At 43.0% G+C, this 18,496-nt stretch overlaps 2 protein-coding genes across 4 annotated transcripts in view; both read right to left on the bottom strand.

Annotated features, from left to right (window-relative positions):
- The window catches only part of RhoGEF64C (Rho guanine nucleotide exchange factor at 64C), a 119,866-nt gene that overhangs the window by 28,372 nt on the left and 72,998 nt on the right, over positions 1–18,496 (bottom strand). For all 3 annotated transcript variants that reach the window (XM_020960060.2, XM_086833587.1, XM_086833588.1), the window contains 2 exons: positions 6,625–6,726; positions 4,269–6,414 (listed from right to left, as the gene is read on the bottom strand). In XM_020960060.2, coding sequence (XP_020815719.2) covers positions 4,269–6,411 — 2,143 coding nt within the window. In that variant the 5' untranslated portion in view covers positions 6,412–6,414; positions 6,625–6,726. The remainder of the gene's footprint in view (positions 1–4,268; positions 6,415–6,624; positions 6,727–18,496) is intronic.
- On the bottom strand, positions 10,573–15,692 carry LOC110189853 (uncharacterized). The gene has a single exon (XM_086833590.1). The coding sequence runs from the start codon at positions 14,177–14,179 to the stop codon at positions 13,802–13,804; it is 378 nt and encodes a 125-aa protein (XP_086689716.1). The 5' UTR covers positions 14,180–15,692; the 3' UTR covers positions 10,573–13,801.

Genomic DNA, 18,496 nt, shown 5'->3' with positions numbered 1-18,496 from the left:
ATCAGGAAACAGGATATATTAAGTTTGAGGAATGGCCGAACGCTGGACACACTAACACTAACACCCATTGCAGGCCACTGCTGCTGCTGCTGTTGTCGCAACAATAAAACAGCCGCAGCAGCTACTGCGGAGGAAGAGAAGGAGCCGCAGAAGCAGCAGCAAAGCCAGAGCCGTAAAACTGGCCCCTCTGGCCCCGCCCCCAACAGCCTGCGACACTTTTTATTGCCACACATAAAACAGCAGCAACAGCTACAGTGGCAACATATCGCAAAAGTGCTGCCAATTGCTCCATTTTCCAGACATATTCCGGACTTTCCCAACATGGATTTGGGTGTAAAATTGCTTTTGAAAATTCAGGAGGTTTTAAATCGTTAGAAGAAATATAGAAAAAGTGTACTAGGATATGGATCTACTCAGAAAATTGTGTCGACAAACATCTAAAATGTATTTGTAATACACAATTTATTTATTTAAAGAGGATACCATGCCAACAAGACTTTATCCCACTTTAAATGCTTTTAAAATACATTCTAGAATATGGTAAATTACTAAATTAAGCTAAAAGTAATTTTTAGAATATATAAACTATCGAAAAAATAATTCGTTTTGACCATTTCCGTGTAACTTTAAGAATAATTTCTTATTTCTGGCTTCCTTTTGGACCATCACTTGCAAGCAACACCAGCCGGAAAAGTTTGTGCGGCGCTCTCTTTTTTCAATTGCCTGCCACAATTTCTATTAGTGTAAATATGCAAAGTACATGAAGACATGAGGCTCAACTTCCGCTGAGCATGGCAATATAAAATGCAAAATGTAACAATGTTGCTGCTGTTGCCACTGCTGTTGCTGTTGCTGCTGCTGCTGCTGCTGCTGCTGCTGCTGATGTAGATGTTGCTGCTTCTGCTATTGGCATTCGGAATTACAATTGCTGGTCATATTTAAAAATCTCATTTGAAATCGCTTCGTTTCAGGCAACGGCAGAAGCAGTGGCGGCAAAAACGCTTTTCCCCATTCACACTTCATTTGAGCGGGGAAAGCGGGAAAAGCGGAGGAAATTTAAGGCAGGCGCCATTAAATGAATGGAGAGACGTTTGAAAACAGAGAAGAAACATTAGTGAAGCAAATTGCAATGAGCAGAAAAGCAAAGTGAAAATTCTACTGAATGAACCGGACCAATGCGATGCGAAATAAAAGGGGCTTGGAGGGATTGCAGAAATGCTAATGACTTAATATCCTCCACCCAGGAGATATTCCTTTGAAACGTGTTAATTGCAAATGTTGCCGAACCCCGGTGCCTTCTCCAAACTAAAGCTAAATAATTTTATGATTTGCTCAATTAAATGCTGCTCTCGGCCCTTCATCAGGCAAAGTTTATGTTGCATTGCAATTTATTAGGTAAACAGCTTTAGTATTTTGCAAATTAGCTAGAATTGCAGACTGATTTTGCATTCAACTTGTATTTCATTGGGAAATCCTATCAATTAATTTACAAATTTAAAACTTTAAAATCCATGAATTGCAATGTGGGTATACTTTCCCCCAATAACAAATACCAATTGATTTAATGGAAATGAGAAAATATAACTTCTACCCCCTCCAACCCCTGAAAACCATTCCAGAAATATTACAATTTCCATTCATATTAAAAGTGAAACAGTATTCTATTTTCAGCAGTCTCCATCGAACTCTCTTTTGGGCCGCACTTTCCGCTTATCAAAGACAAATATGAAATATTAATAATCCAGCGAGTTCGGGCCACGGTCATGACTCAAAAGCTCAAAGTTGGCCCAGTGGCGTTGGCGTTGGGGCATTAAAAATGCAAATTTCACCGTCGAGCGGCCAGACTCTATCACTTTAATGCCTTTCACTGCGATTTGGCCCGTCTGGCGACCCGGTCTCCTTTTATTTTTTCATTCCTCCCGGTGAATGCAACACGTGCGCCATAAATCATCTCGGGAGGCGTCGGTCCCCGGTCCCCACTGCGACCACGATGGCCTCCACTTTCAGCTGGCGGACGGAATATGGTGGGTTTTTGGTGGGCGGATGGCTCTGGCTCTGGTAGGTGGGATCACTAAGCGCCCGTGGCGAGCCAATTTCAAAAATCAAATCAAAAATAGTTTGCAAAGTTCCAAGTGCTTTAACTCGCGGCAAACAATGCAGCAAATTGCAGCCGGCGAAGGAGGAACTTTGTAATTGTCTACCACTGGAGACACGTGGGCGCCATGTCACCTTTATGAGGCTCCACCGCTAGCTTCTCCCCTTGTCTCCCTTTGTTCCCTCTGGGCCATAATAGACAGCCACAAGTCTAAGGAATGGCCCGTGAAATTCCTGATGCGTTGGCATAACAGGAATCGTGGTCGCGAAAAGTAAGGGCTGCGGGTCTTGAAAATATATGAGCATGAGAAAAATAATGGGGGACATAAGGCGATCATGTAACACAGGCTATTAGAGCAGCTTTATAAAGGCTGTGGAATGAAAACTTTTTATTATATCCCATTGGTATCTAGAATAGTATGAGGAATATATTTCTATAAGTATTATATACCCTTTTAAAGAAGATACTAAACGGAATAATGGTTAATTAGTCGTTAAAAAGCATAACAAAAGTCATGTTAAGTTATCAAGGCTTAGAAGAGACCGAAGATGCACCATTAACATATTATTATTAGCATTATTAATATATCTTCTATATCACTCTATAAACACCCCAATTAAAAGGTATAATGTTTACTGAACTATTAAAATACGGATATTCAGTAGGTCACAACCCATTCTGCCACCTTTAAAGACAAATAGACTCATACCCTTTCACTTTAGTTGAGTTCAACTCAACCGAACTCAACTCGATTCCCTGATGGACACAAGTTTTTCTCCACCGTCGAAATTTAATTGAATGAAAACTTTTTGTCCGTCTATGAGTAGCGTTCCCCGGCTCCTGTGCCGCTTTATCCCAGTGTGCCGCCTGTTAATTTGCTTTGAATGAAGTCGAACATGTGTGTGCGCCACGCCTCCTCTGGGTGCTCCACCTGGAGGAGCAAATGCATATGAGGAGGGACTGTGAATGCGAATGTGTGACTGTGGATGCAACTATGAATGTGAATAGTTCGCTGCAGTTAAAAAAAAATAGAGGTGTATATCTCACGGAGATCTATCCATCAAGGCTGTAATACAAGTGTTTTCCGTACTTCCTGACTTGCAGAAAAACACATATTTCCCCTGCTTAAAGTTATTCAAATATATTTGCCAATATAAATTTCTTGCTGTGTGACATATCGCTGTGCGTTGCTGCCATTTGTGGGTGCAAATGTCACGTTGACTTGGCCTGCTAGTCGTTTTAGCTGTAGTTGTAGCTGTCGTTTTGTTTGCCGCGCTGCTACGTGCCAAAGGGGGGCTTGGTGGCATGGTGGCATGGTGGCCCGGTGGCTCGGTGGCTCATCCGGCAGGGTGGGTGGCAGAGCGTGTGCCGTTGACAGGGAGACTGTGTCAAAGGGTCTGACTGCCATTGCCGCTCCGCCAGATGCTTGATTATGGTGTTAACCCCTGCGTGAACTGGCACCAGGTGCGACCCCTGGCCCTAACCTACTACTACTACTGCTATAGTAGTTATATATATACTCTATATGGCCGCCCTTCCATTTCAGTCGCATTCAAATGCCGGCCCGACGTTTCAATTGGCTCACACACAACCCCTCTTCTGGCCAAAAGCGTTTTCATGCTTGTTAGAAAATTTGTATAATGCATAAAGTGTCGCCAACTTTGCGTATACGTAATGTGCAATGTGGCAAACTCCGTAGACCGTGCCGTGATGATGAGCAATTAGCAAACAATTGCAGAATTTTCATGTTCAGTCACAGAGTCCAGCGGGTGAGTGAATGCCACAGATAATGGCAGTGAAAAGGATGTCAACGAATGTAAAAGACTCTTTTTTCTAGGGAGTTTATAAATACTTTAGAGTAGAGGATGTGGTTACTGTCTGTCTGTGGTGTGTAACTTGTTTCCCTTTTAGTTAGAGAATTATAAAAACAAATCTATAGAAGTTTTGATTGCTATATAGAAAACCTTAGGGTCATTTTTTAATTTTTAGAATTTACAGCTTTCAAAGATATAATTTAATCACCGAATACTCTTGTCTAGAGTCCACTGGGAAGCCATTTAGCTAATGAAACTGAAGCTGGAGCTGCGGAAAAACTGCTGGTCTTGCCAAAGTCGCAACTTTCCGCTCATAATTAAAAGTCAACTGTGTGGGGGGTTTTTTTGTGAGTACTCACCAGTTGGCGGAGCGCTGACAGGATTCGCAGTGACATGCGGCGACCCGACGTCCACGGCTGGCAGTAATAATTTCGAGGATGCAGCTACGTTGTCGCCGCTGTCAAATATTTGGGGTCCTGGAACGACATCTTCATAATGCAAACTATCCGGCTTTGCTGTCGCGGAAGCTGTAAAGTTATACTGCTCATCAGCAGCTCCAGCCTCCTGCTGATCTGGTAGCAATGTTGCCGCTGCGCCGGATGATGTTGCTGCCGCTCCTGACGACGTGGTTGCTGCTGCTGCAGCTGCATTTCGCTTGCGATTGTAGTATTCGTAGTTGGTTTTCGTGGCAGCGGCAACACAGACATCGCCGCCATCATCAGTTGTCGCCGCTGTCACAGTCGTGGCTATGACTTTATCCTCGACCATAAATTGCACTTTTTTGCGTGAGCCCGGCGTGATTGTAGTTGCTCCTCCAGTGGGAGTGGGTGTGGATGTGGCTGTGGGCGTGAGTGTTGATGTGTCCAGGGGCGGAGATCCCGAGCTCGAGCCCGAGCCCGAGCCCGTTCCCGTTGGCGTCGGTATATAGAACTGCGACTTGCCCGAGGGCGTTGCCTGGCCAGAAATGTCAGCCGACGGCGGCGGCAGCGGCGGCGGAGCCGAGACAGACAGGTCCAGAGTGACGGGACGCTTCAGAATGGACTTCAGAGCAGATTCCGTGGGCGTCACAGTGAGCACTGTGTAGGGGGAATCATCGACCTCCGCCTCCTCCTCCTCGTCAGTGGCAGTAGTGGCTTTTACTGGAGCTGGAGGGCTCGCTGCTGGAGGACTGCTAGCTGGAGCTGGAAGAGTTGCAGCTGCAGCAGTTCCCACTGTTACCTCCGCGGGCTCATCCATCTTCTTGTTGCGCGGCGGTCGTCGCGGTCCATTGGTCGTCGCTGCATCTCCACCGGAGACTATCATAATTCGCTCGTAACTGTCACCCGGATCGGAGGCATCCTTCTCGCCCAGACTAATCCGCTGGCCGGCGATGGCCGTCACATTGCCGCTGTAGAATTTGCTGCTTTTCCGCTGCTGGCGCTCCACGGCATCGTCGTTGAGTTGGGCATCCGCCACATCGAATTCGTCGTTGGGCTTCCTCAGGTTACGCTGCAGTTCGCTTGAGATCAGGTCATAGGGATTGACGTGGCATCGGAGGATGGACCGCCGGTTGGAGGCCCTACTAGATGCCAGGCCGCTGCTCTGGAGCAGAGATTCGTTGTCCTCCATTAGCCAGCAGTCCGTGGGATCCACTAGGGAGGAGGGAGTGGCTGCCGTTTTGGAAACGGAGCTCATGACGGGCGGCGGCGGTGGTGCCCGGGTGCGAGTGCGACCCCTGGTTGGATTCCCAGCCGGCTCACTGCGGCTACGTGACTTGCCATCCGCATCCTTGGAGCTCGGCTCCGGGGACAGGAGTCGCGTGCGCCGCATCAGGTCATAGGGATCCTTCTGCGGATCCAGAATGGAGGGACGTGATTTCTTCGTGGCACTCACCACACGCATCGTGGCGGACATGGGTCGCCGCGAGGAGGACGCGTTGCCACTGCCGCTGACAGCTGGCAGTCGCACGGTGCCCCCAGCTGCTCCTCCGATGTTGGCCAGCGGCAGACGGGAGCCCTTGCACTTCTTGCACACGCTCGCCTTCTTCACGTCACGTTTTGTGCCGTTCAAGTACTCGGCACAGGAGCAGATCACCACGGCCAGAGCTGTGGTTCCCGGCATACCCTCTGCCGCCGCAAAAATGGCTGCCGCATGGGGATGATATCCGTAAGAGGGCCTGGCCGGGATACCCCTCACCGTTCCGTAGATCCAGGGCTCCGCATACTTCATGGAGCGCGACAGGGCGCTGGGCAGGAACTCGGCGCCGGGCACAGGTGGGAGCTGGTAGGCGGTCACCATCTGGTGATGACCATGGTGGGGCAAGTGTTGCTGCTGCTGCTGGAGTTGCTGCTGTTGCAGGTGCTGCTGCTGATGCTGCTGGTGTTGGTGCTGCATGTGCAGCTGCAACTGCTGCATGGCCTGCATCCCGCTGACGGCCGCTAAAGAGGCGTTCTTGTCCACAGTGTCACCGCTGCCGAGCGTCTTGAGCCGCTGACTCCACGATTTCTTGGACTTGTCGTACATGAGCTGGTGGGTAGGGAATCCAAGTGTAAATATCAATATTAAATAAAGTAAAAATAGTTCAAACTTAAAGTAAAAGTTTAAGATTGAACTAACTTTCATTTAGTAAGTACTTTTGATCTTTCACTATCCTGTTACCAGGTTTCAGAATAATCAAAAAAACTTATTTTCTTTAGTGGGTTAGTAGGTTAGATAAATAAAGTAGGGCTCACTAACCTTTCTGTCTTCGCTGCTAGTGCGCTCATAATATCCAATTTAAATTAATGGCTTCGATGCACTCTGTCCTTTGTTGTCCATCAGCTGAAAACCGCCTGCTGCCTGAAACAAAAAAAGAGAGATAAAAAACGGAGAAATTATTAAAGCGCAACGCGTCCAGCGGGAAATCCGTTTAGAAAAGTTTTATTATTGAAAAAGTTTAAAATGCGATTATGTGTGTGTACGACAGAAGGAGAGAAAGAGTGTGAGTGAGTTAGGGTTTCTGTGTTGTTTGTGCTTGCTCTCGGGTCTGCTAATGAAAAATGGCCCAGATTAGCTAGGAAATTGATCCATTTTACGGCCACAAAATACTTTATGTTTACCTTAATTAATTAAGCTCTTAAATCGCTATAAAATAATTCGAATTTTTGTACGTTCAAGAATTGCCACAATACGGTTTTCTTGCAGACCCAAAACTCAATTTGCCACACACAAATCCCAAGCAATTTCTCACAATTCTCCAGCTTATTCCTGCCAAATCAAATAAACCAGTCAAAGGAATATAAACCGCATTCACAAGGCTCTGCTTTCTTTTTCTTGTGTTACTTTTTCGGGAAAGTTCTTTTCGGAGAAAGCAGAGTGCAGATTGCCGAGAGAGTTGCCAACGAGCAACACCTCCTACACACTGGCTGAAAGGCAGCGGGCAACTTTGTTTTCATTTCGCCAGTGAATTTTTGTCATCATCGTGACCACTTTTCACAATCACAAGAGGCAACTGGACGAAGCGACGGGCCAGAATCTTTTTCTTGTTGCGATTGTTGCACAGCTATGGCAACTTTCGAGACGTGCACTGAGAAAAAGTGGGTTTAATAAGGCTAAGCAATGTATTCAATGTTCTTTCAATAGAATAGCATTTATCCATATAAATATTTCATATTTATCGAAAAGGCTTACATGCCCTTGGCAACATTTTCTTGTGCATTCCGCCTAGTTGGATTTAACTTCTCAAAAATTAAAGCATTATTAGACAATGTCCATCCAACATTACTATATCTTTTATCTATTATATACTAGAGTTTTCCGCAAGTGTACATGTTGCTATGTTGTTCGTGATGTTGCTATAGCATCCTGCAACCGGCTGCTTGACGTTGCGGATATTAATCAAAATGCGGAGCGGACTCGCACTCGCACTTGGGACTCCAACTCGAAGTCGGACTCCCACGCGACGTCCGGACAAAAGCCGAGAGAGGTGTTGGCACACTTTGGACCTGGCTTAGTCTCGGTCTTGGCCAGAGTTTCTTTTCTTGGCCATTTCTGGTCCGCTGTTCTGTTTCTTGAGGTGACTGGTGCCTGGTGCCTGATGCTTACCCTGGCCTGGCCTCAAAACACGTCCCGCTGCCCGTTGAAAAATGTTGATAAATGTTGACAATTTTTCCGGCAACCACTCGTGATAAATCTAATTTTTCTCTGGCTCGCCTTCAACTTCCCTTCAGCGTGCTTTGTTGTGTACTGTGTGTTGTGTGTGTCGCTGCATTGTTGTCACCAACCAGCAACTAGCAATTGTTGCTGTTGCTGCTGTTGTTGGGGTGTTGCTGTTGTGACTGTTGCTCCCTTGCAGTTTTGATTACATGGCAGCTCCTTGTTGTTGTTCTGGCTCTTGTGTAGGTGTGAAGTAAAATTAAAAACGTGTCATTTTTTGCTTTATCGCTTGACGCGGTGGCGCCCATGGGCAAAGTATCGCAGAATCAACATCAGCAGCAACACAACACGGAGCAGCAATGGCGAAACATGAACAGGAGCAGCAGCAGCAGCAACATGAGCGGGATTCGGGGGCAGGGTTGAAATTTAAGCCACTTTTGTTTGTTGCCGGTTTGACTGATGGCAGGCGGGGGGAGGGGGATTTGGAAATGGTAAATATGCGAGGGGAGGGGCACTTCCTGCACAAATAACGCTCATACGCCACGTGGGCGGTAAGTAAATACAAATTCCTGAGTGTTCTACAATGGTTTCTGAATTCTGAGCTTAGTTTGTTTTGTGGAATTATATATTTTATACTTTTTTAAATGCAAATTAAGTATTATTTCCTTTATCTACTTTTATTTTCTCTTTACCATTATAAATGTTAAAGCTTCATTCTATTGATTGTTTTTGTTTTCTTGTGAAAGTCTTTCACTTTTGTCTACGTTTTCTTCTTAAGTCGCTGCTCTCCATTCATTTTTCACCTGGCTTAATCAGCAATCAAAGAAAAGAATTTACATTTAAGCGGATTTATGCTGTAATTAAGCACTTGGATTGTCTCTTTTCCGGCTGGCTTTGGCCAAGTCCGTTTTCTTAGCAGCTTCATAATTTTTCACGCTCAATTGGCTACCTTTGCTGGTCGTTTTTTTCTCTATATATATTTCTTTTATTCGCCGCATTTGCGCCAAATGCAATTTGTCATTATAAATTTACGTCAGTTTAGGCAAAGGCAAAGGGAAAGACGCAGCCAAGTTGCACAAAACTTTGCCATCGAGAGAGAAACTCTGGGAGGAGAAGCAGAAGAAAAAAAAAACCGAACTACTGCATTTTTCAATATATTTTCAAGTTGACTCTGGGTAAGTTTTTCCCCTCTCCCCAATTCTCGTACTTGTTCTCGCTTTCGTTTTCGCTTTTTGTTATTGTCTTGGCCCCCGGGCAGTTAGGTGTCGGTTTCAAGCCACCCAGAAAACTTGGCCATGCCGCAGATTGATGGTCATATGAAAAAGTAGTTAACGCCCAATCGAAACTCCAGTTGCAGTTGCAGTCGGGCTAATTAAGTGACTGAGGGTTAAAGTTTAATATAAATTCGAGTGATCATTTGTCCATTTGCAGGCGAAACAAGCGTAGAGATGGGTAAACACAACGATATATCGATATCAAGTTAGTTATGTTATACTATTTTATGAAACTATGTTAAATGCTTTCAAGAATTTTCCTGTCTTTAAAGAATTTTACTTAAAAATATTACGATTCTAGGTTCTAAAATTATTATCCACATTTCATTGATATTAACGAACTACCTTGATTTAAATCATATACAACTTGTTTCAAATAATACATTTCCTAAACAATAATAAATACGATAGTTGGTCAAAATATCATATAACATTTTTCCTTTCGATGTACAATCCCTAGGAAAAAAACATTTAAAATGCAATTACAGCTGCAGCTGCAGCAGAAACAAAAGAGCTCTGGGAAAATGGGAAAATATACATATATATATATATATAAATGTGTGTATATTCCATTGATGCGGGCATATGCTGGCCGTTGGATTGGGATCATGCCATAAGCGGATTAGTTAGACATCAGACATCCAGCCGGCAGCAGCAGCAGCTCTCGTTGCTCAGGTAACGCAGGTAACTCGCAGGCAACCACCGACACACAGACACATCAAGCATACGCTCCGTTGTGCAGCTCTAAATTAACAATTTCATTTAGCTGTTTGCCGGCGACTTAATTTATTCAAGTGATGACGTTGCCGACAACGGCGCCACCGCCACTACTGCAGTCAGCTAAGAAAAATTGGCCACGAGGGGGAAAGGGGATGAGCTGGGAGAGATGCAGAGATGGAGCATCAGGAGCTTGGAACAACAGGGAGAACCAGAGGACGACGACATAATCACCGCTTTGGAGCGCCAAATTTACGCGTTGCAAACGCTCGGCTAAGCTCGGCTCAGGCTAAGAAACATACAATTGAGCGGGTAGAGCAGACACTAAAAAAAGGATCTATGAAACAAAAAGGAACACTGTGGGAAAATATTGAAAATTAAATGATGTAATGATATCTTCATTGCAGAAAAGAAAGAAGTACAGAAGGAAGTGAACTAGTGCTCTAAAGAATATAACATTCACAAGGATATTAAACACAAGCTATTTTATATCTTTAAAATAGCCTTCAATGTAGGTTAAAGTCCTTTAACCTTTTACATATAATATTATATGTATATGTTTATTTTTTTTGCAAGTTAAACTCCTTTTTCTAGCGCCCGTTAAGCGTTGCAGTGGAAAGAACCGCTTAGTTCTGAGCATGAGCATCAGCTGCCTTAAGTCCTGGCTGATGGCGACGTGTGCAACTTTTATGCTGCTTCCTGCACCAGCTCAGGCTCCACCTCCCAGCTCCTGCTCCCGCTCTCGCTCCTGCTTCTGTTGCAGCTGCCACAGGCGGTTGCCAAAAGAACCCGACGGATGCGCCGACGAAGATGAAGTGGCTGACGGCTGACGGGCAGGAAAAGTGGAGCAGGAGCAGGAGCAGGTGCAGGAGATGGAGCGGAAGGGGCCAAAACCGTCTGAGCCGGCACTCTATTTATATTGAATTAAATTTATTGAAAAACCTAATGAGCTATCTTTCCGGCCATCAGTTGGCAGCTCGTTTCGGCCACAATGCACTCTGCAGCGCCAAACAGTCGGCAGATTTATGCTTAGACAAATTAATTTATGCGCCAGACAGTTAAGTAAATTACGACAGACATAAATTGCGAAACCAAAAGGCAAAGGAAACGAAACGAAAGGCAGGGAACTTTTGGGCATTAAAGTAATTTAGTAAAACGTTCGCATGGCTTTTCGAGGGGCAGACGACGGCAACGACAACGAAGACGACGACAAACTAATTGAATTTGCTACTTAGTGAAATGTGAAATGTTAACAACTCTTGTGCTACATTTGCTTGTAGGCTGAAGGCGGTGTGGCAAACTTTCCTAAGTTGCCTTAAAGTGCTGGAGTTGCTGTTGCACCAGCAGCCATTAAATTTGCGCAATTAACCAGACGCCGACGCAGAATGCGACTGTGTCTGCCCCGAGTTGTGCACACAAGTTTGCTAAACTAATTAAAATGCATATTCCACTGCCGGCAGCAACATAAATGCGAAAAGTTTCGCTTAGACGCCAAGTAACAGGCAACAATGCAACATGCCAGGATAGGTAAACAAATGACAGTCTAAGTCGCATAGCAACAGCAGCAGCAACATCACCAGGAGCAGCAACATCCTCCACATGCAACCAACCACTGGACAGGAGAGATGGGAGACAGGAGACTCGACGTTGATGACAGTTTTGTCCTGGCCTGCTGCTCCTGCTCCGTGCTCCTGTCCCTGCAATTTGTATAACATGCTGGGCAGTTCCTGCCAACTTCTACTGTGCTCTGCTCTGCCCCTCGCATTTTGTTAAAGCAAAACTTTTTGTAAACTCATTAGGGCAGTTGGCCAAGCAGGCAGCCAAGCGACTGCGCTAACCAAACGGGCCAAAGCCAAGCCGACAACAAGGCCAACAACAAGGCCGGCACGGAAGGCAACTTTTTGAAAGAAAACAGCAAGCCTGCGTCAGGAATACAGAGAAAAATTCGAAATTAAACTAGCTACTTAAACAATTAAAATGTAAAGCAATAAAAAATAGTTACAAACTATTACAAATTATATTTAAATGAATTTAAAGTGTAGATATATATTAATGTTTTCTCGTTATAAATCCTCATCAATGAACATTTTTTCTGTCCGTGTCTTAGATGAGATGATGATGGGGGGATGCTGGGTAACCCGACTGGGTCTGGGGACAGTTACTGGGGCACAGGACCTGGACCTGGACCCGAAGTGAACACCGGGATAAACAAAAGGCAAAAGACCGGGCCAAGATAAACAGGCAACTTCTTATGCAGGCCCGGCTTACTGTCGCTTTTCATGCGGCTAAACATGCCCGACGGTGCAGTTGAAATTTTATTTATTGCATTAACTCGAGAACGCAGGCGTTGCCCCGGCATTTCCCGTAATAAACATAATGAAAATGATGCTCATAATGAAGCACACTAATCGACGGCTGCCGCTTTAAGTTCTATGTGGCTTGAAGTCGAGAGGAAAATTGATTTAAATCGACAGGCGGACGGCAACGGACGACGGGAAGTTTGAACGATTAAGCGACGATAAATAAATAAATTTTATAGAAAATTAAATAACATATGGCAGAGGCTGCTGACTGAGTTGCAGTTGGGATTTTCCTTTGGCAAGGAAATTGATTGTGTGGAAAATTTAATGTGCGGGCGGACATTTTTCATAGCATACTTTTGAGTGTTTGCAAATTGCATCGTCCACACACTGCATAATTGCGAGCATATGTAAAACAACACCCGGCACACACACACTGTGTGTATTTTAATTGTTAACACTCACATTCACTTTGGCTGAGGTCTCTGTTTGAACATCGCAACCCATTTCGATAATAAAATTGACTTACTGGCCGCATTATGTGCGCCATTCATTTATTATGCCGCATGGCAAGGCGACGGGACCAGCATTTATTAATATTATTTGAGTGAAAATAATGATGTTGGTGTTAAGTTAAGTGTAAAGCACTTTGTGAAAATTATTTTCCAATTAAATGGGGTAATCCCCCTCCTCCACACCAGCAATCAATCCCCATGCGAGTTTCTTTGGCAGCAGAAAAAAACTTAAATTCGCTTGCAAGTTTAATGCGACCGAAATACTCATAAATTCCTAATGAATTGTGGTCGAGATAAGGACCAAAATGCGGGCCAGGATGATTTGTCTTGACACGTGTCAAGATGCTGCTGCACAGAGAACTCAATTAGTGAATGCCACAAATTGGCCTCAGCTGATAGTTACATTGAGGTTGCCTTCTGTCCACACAGATGATGTCGGTGGTGTCTCCATTCATTTCTGCAGATTCCAAAGAGAGTTGTGACAGGCCAAAAATAATATTTACAGCTGCGGTCAAAATAATGACACAGAAGATATGACATTCTTGATTAATCGAAAATCGAAAACTTTGACTTTTAAGCTCTATTTATCAAGTTAATGTTGTATTTTAATTATTGAGCTATGGTCAGTGAGTTATTTAACATTTTTTAATGGGCTTGAGGCTATTACTAAAAATTGAAGAGGGAATATATAATTAAAAGAGTATTTAGAGATTTTTTTTATATTATAATATTATTATTTATTTTATAAACATATTTATAACTTCAAGTCTAGCTTAAAAGTACTTTAATGGATTAATATCAAGCTAAGTATTTATGCAGTGCCCGCCACTTAAACTATATATGGAATGTATTCTCTGCTAATTTTCAATTACTTGGAGATTTACAAGTTAAAATTTATGAACTAAACAATCGAGTGATTGAGCCTATGCTTAAATCATAGTCAGAACTGATTGTTCCAGGGGATTCCTTTGTCTCACAGCTCGGTGCTTTCCATTTTGGGATTGGCATTCTTGATTCCCAGACTCTTCAGTTTCCGGAGGCGCATTATCTGATGTTTTAGCTTATGCCGGAACACAATCTGATTGTTCACTGTCTTTAGCTCATCGATGCTGCATCCTTTAAGATTCCTCACTGTCTTGGAGAGCAGGGTATCCGTGATGCAGTACTTGGCCTTGGACAGACGAATGTACTCCACATTTCGCTGGGCGAGTTGCTGGCGATAAAGGTACAAGTGATAACCAACGCTGGGTTTCTGATGCTGCTGGAAGCGATGAGGTTGTTGCTGCTCCTGGGAACTGGATAATGATGACTTGTTGTCTTCTTCATTGATTAGCTTCTGGTAGCGAGGCATTTTTTGTTGTTTATTTATTGAACTAGGTTCCAATAAAATCAGAGATGTATTGCAGATTCCTTAAAATATATGGAATCCTTCAAGACTTAAACTTGAATAGCTACTAAGATTTCCTTATATTCCAAATAATGTTGTTTCCGAATGCAATATGTAAATGTTGCTTGCTCAACGTTTGCTGATCGTTTGATGCCTCTTCCAGTGCTGCAATTGCTTTTTATACACCTCAGGGCAGCCCACTCCCACTACCTGTGCTCCAGCGATCTCGACTTTTTTGGTACCCCTGGGACCCGTAGTACCTGAGGGCTACCTGCCCTTTTGACTTATGCCCGGCGGCTGGCGTAATAAAAAACAATTCATTCTTAATCTGCCATCCGCCATAAAGTTTTCGTATTTTGCAAACACTTTCATTCTTAATCCGTTCCACTAATCCGCCCACGCGGCCGCCTTGGCAATTTACAAAAAAGAAAACGAATATATTTTCATCTCAACTGGCGCGTATAAAAAGATTAAGTGACATTACACAACGTATTTTCCCAAGCAGCTGAAAATGTTCGATGAGCATGCACTGTCATGCCGAGGAAAGGGTAAACTGCAAGGAAGGATGCCAGCCGAGCAGGATTAGCGAGCGGACACAGCTGCTCCGCCTTCAAGGATTCATTAATGATCTCCGGGAAAGACGGCAGATATATGTCGATTTCAGCCATGAATATTTCAATCTTACACGGCACAAAAAATGCTGCTCTATAAGTGTAAGATTTCTCTTAAACTAAAGTCATAGTAAACCATAGAACTATTGTTTAATTTACAATTTAATATAGCTGTGTTAGTGATCAAATTATATGCGAAAGGAATTAATCCCGATTTCAGTTTATTTCATTTTTTAATGGCTTTTTTTTACTTTCGTAAAATAATTCTCAATTTTTTATTGTCCCCACAACTTATTCTGCTAATCCTTTCACTGTAGTTTTTCCTGGAAAAATGACTTGCCAGTTGAGAATCACCGAGATCAACTTTCATAACTGCCTTGTCAGTGAGAGGAGAGGAGAGGTCAGCGGGTGCGGTGGAAAAGTGCACTCTGGGTAAAATGGAATGGAAAATGTCGCATAGATTTCATTGCAACTTTTTCGCATTTTCACATTCCTTGCCTTTGCATAAACCATCATGTCAAATTCTTGATCAAATAAAACAAAGTTCAACCTACTTTTTCTATATTCCGAGCTAAAATAAATACGAGCGGAAAAGAAGAAGGGCGGGCTGGCAGGCAACAAAAATAAAAGAAATTCAAAGAAGGTGGCAAGAAAGTGATAGACCTCTGGCAAAATTATGGCAAACTTTAGCTTTTCCCCTTAAAGCTAACGAGACGAAACGAAACTTTTGCAAGTTGAATGTTGAAATAAGCAATTTTCGCGTTCAACTATGGCGCTCATAGATATAGATATAGATATAGATACTGACTAGACAAGATGGGGCTGGAGAGAAGAAATAGAAAAAAAGATTGAAAAGTAATTGCATTCAAGAGCTTGTAGTTAAAAATGTATGGCCATAGTGCACAAGAATCTAGCGGAGTGGGCTATATAAAAAAATGATGCTACTGCCGCTGATGCTGATGCTGATGCTGTTGGTGTTGCTGCTGGGAAATATTGAAAATGTAATTCCAACTGTTGTCTGCCCTCTGATGGTAATTGCAAAAACCGGGAGCAGCTCGAACGGCAGTATTACCAGAAGCGAAAGCAGCTCGAAATAAAAGTAAGTTAAATTGAAAATGAAATGCAATCAGCTTGGGCTCTTTGGACCACTTCTTTGGCCATCTCTGTAAAGGTATCTCAATCTGTGTCTGTATCTCTTGGATGCATTTCAATTTCGCAGTTGCATTATTAACGCAAGGTGTGAACATTTTAGCCGTGTAATTGACATGGCAATATCAGATGCAATTTTCACATTAAAATTCCTTCTCGGCAAATCTCTGGGCTTTACAACTGGGGAGGAAAAAGATATAGAACTAAAGAAAAAAAATAGTTTACAATGGGAACGTGAAAGTATATTTACAACTTGAGGGAAAGCCATATTTTGTCAGATTTAAAAACGAGGCTTAAAAAGTTGTAAAGTATATATAAATATCAAATAATTAATTAACAAGAAATTTGGCAGTTACTTATAAGATGGGTTTGAAGTTGCACTCCATCATTACTCTGCTGTTATAAAAACTTTGTAGGTTTAAGAATAAGATGTAGTTATCAAACCAATTCTAAAAATATATTTATTTTCCAAAGATAGCGTTATTTGTAACAAATGTCAGCAAATCTATGAAATATAATTCAGAGTTATTAAGGAAATATTGCCCTAAGAGTCTGATTAAATTCTGTATGCAAACTTTTGAACAAAAGGTATCTTAAATACCAAACCGCTTAAGGCGTTAGCTTAAATTTATTTTTCCTTCTTCAATGACTTTTTTTGCGTACATTTCTTCCGGTGCAATTTTCAGGCAATTTTTGGCAATTTATGATGGGCAAACATTCAGTGCCCACTTTTCGGCCTCGTTTAATGGCTTATTTTCCTAGGATATTTGTACAAATTTTCCTCTCCATCTAGCTGCACATCCCGTATGCACAGGTGGAGCCAAGTCAGGAGCTTTGCCGAGTGCACAATGAAATTGAAACATATTAAGGAGAGCTCTCTGGACGAGGACCAAGGCGGAGATGGAGATGGAGGCGGGGTCGGAGGCAGAGGCACAGAAGACCAGGGATTGCAAATTGGATATAATTGGAAGCTGGTGCATCCTTAAAGCCTGGCTAAAACCACAGTACCGAAATGCAGTGTCACAACAGTAGACAGTAGACAGTGGAGGAGACACTTATCGCCCAATTAAAATGTCATAAATCAGCTGACGGGGACAAGTTTGATTTGACAGCTCGGCGCGGATTTCCCAGCTCAGCGTTAATTTTGCCCTGGTACGTACAGTGTTCGGACATGATAAGCAGACACTAGAGAGCGCTTCCAGTATAAATCAAATCAAATGACAATTAAAGCACCATTCAAAGGAAAATGCCACCCATTCCAATGCGGGGCACATGCGAAAAATGCAGCTGGTGAAAATTCGCGGATTAAAAGCGACTACGAAGTGGGTTAGTGGCGGCAATTAATTAAGGCAAAACCTCAGCGACATTGCTCAAAAGTATGCAACACACGAACCGCAAAGGCAATAAAATATTGCAATCACTAAAAGAATGAAAAGCCACGGAAAGGAAGAGGAGGGTACGGGGAGACGACCGGTTACCCAGTGAAAAATCCAGGGCCGCCTGCAGCTTTGAGGTTTCCACTCCCTCTCTCCCCTCTGCAGCTCCATTTCCCTCAACATCTCCATCTTCATCTCCGTCTCAGAGTTTTCCTTCTTGGCCGTCGTCTCGGTTGGCTGCCTGACGCCCGCTTGCCAAAATTAGTTTCTGTGTCAAAAGTTTGAAATGAGCAAGCTCCTCTTCGCCACTGATGCACAGGAAAAAATAATGTTGTCTTTGTGAAATAATTAAGAGGATCTTATAGCACATTTTCATAAATTTATTATGAGAACTGCCTGTATTCTATATATGTTTCAGCCAAGTCTTTTTGTACTGAGGGAAATATATGTAGATATATTAAATCTTAAATTTCTGACCAATTCAAAAGGTTATAATGATATAATGAACTAGTTAAAAAAAGTACTATAATGTTGATTTTAATCTTAAATAAATTCTTACAATAAATTAATTGTAATTTCAACTTGTGATTGCAACAATCTAACTTAAATCCTTAGAAAATTTAAATTAGAAGCCGCATTACTTTGAAAGGAAAGTAATCAAGATTTAATTACACCAAACAAAGGAACTATAATCCTATTAAAATTCAAGAAAGTAATATTAAACACCTTCTTGATAAGTATGGATTTTAATTTAAGAAAAAATCACATTAATATCCATTATTGTGCTATAAAAAAAACATTAAACAAATCCGATATTTCCACACTTTTTTCGGTGTTGTCGGAAAAACTAACCAACGGATGCCAGAGGAAAAACTACTCGACGATGGGTTACCGAGCGGGTGAGAGGACAAAGTTTGCGCTGCGCTGATGTAGTTAAGAATTGGCAGCAAATGCTGCTTAATTTCAAAAGAAACTTTACGTATTTGTCATGCGGCGCACATTCATTGCGGTGTTCATTTGAGCGCTCATTCAGGCGGCGCCACAGAACCGGAGGAAGAACCCCGGGAAGAGTCCAGGCTCTGGGACGTTGACAAACGTTGCCTTGGTCACTCTAGAAGGAGGATAAGGAGGAGCTTAGCTCAAGA

This window comes from Drosophila serrata, unplaced genomic scaffold (assembly GCF_035046125.1).
Source record: "Drosophila serrata isolate PLE 108 unplaced genomic scaffold, ASM3504612v1 contig_272, whole genome shotgun sequence".
Classification (NCBI taxonomy): domain Eukaryota; kingdom Metazoa; phylum Arthropoda; class Insecta; order Diptera; family Drosophilidae; genus Drosophila; species Drosophila serrata.
Note: the sequence above shows the minus strand (reverse complement) of the source record. Positions and strands in the feature narration are given on the sequence as shown.

Excerpts from the sequence above, each read along its gene's own strand:
- LOC110189853 (XM_086833590.1), bottom strand. The coding sequence starts at position 14,179 with ATGCCTCGCTACCAGAAGCTAATCAATGAAGAAGACAACAAGTCATCA.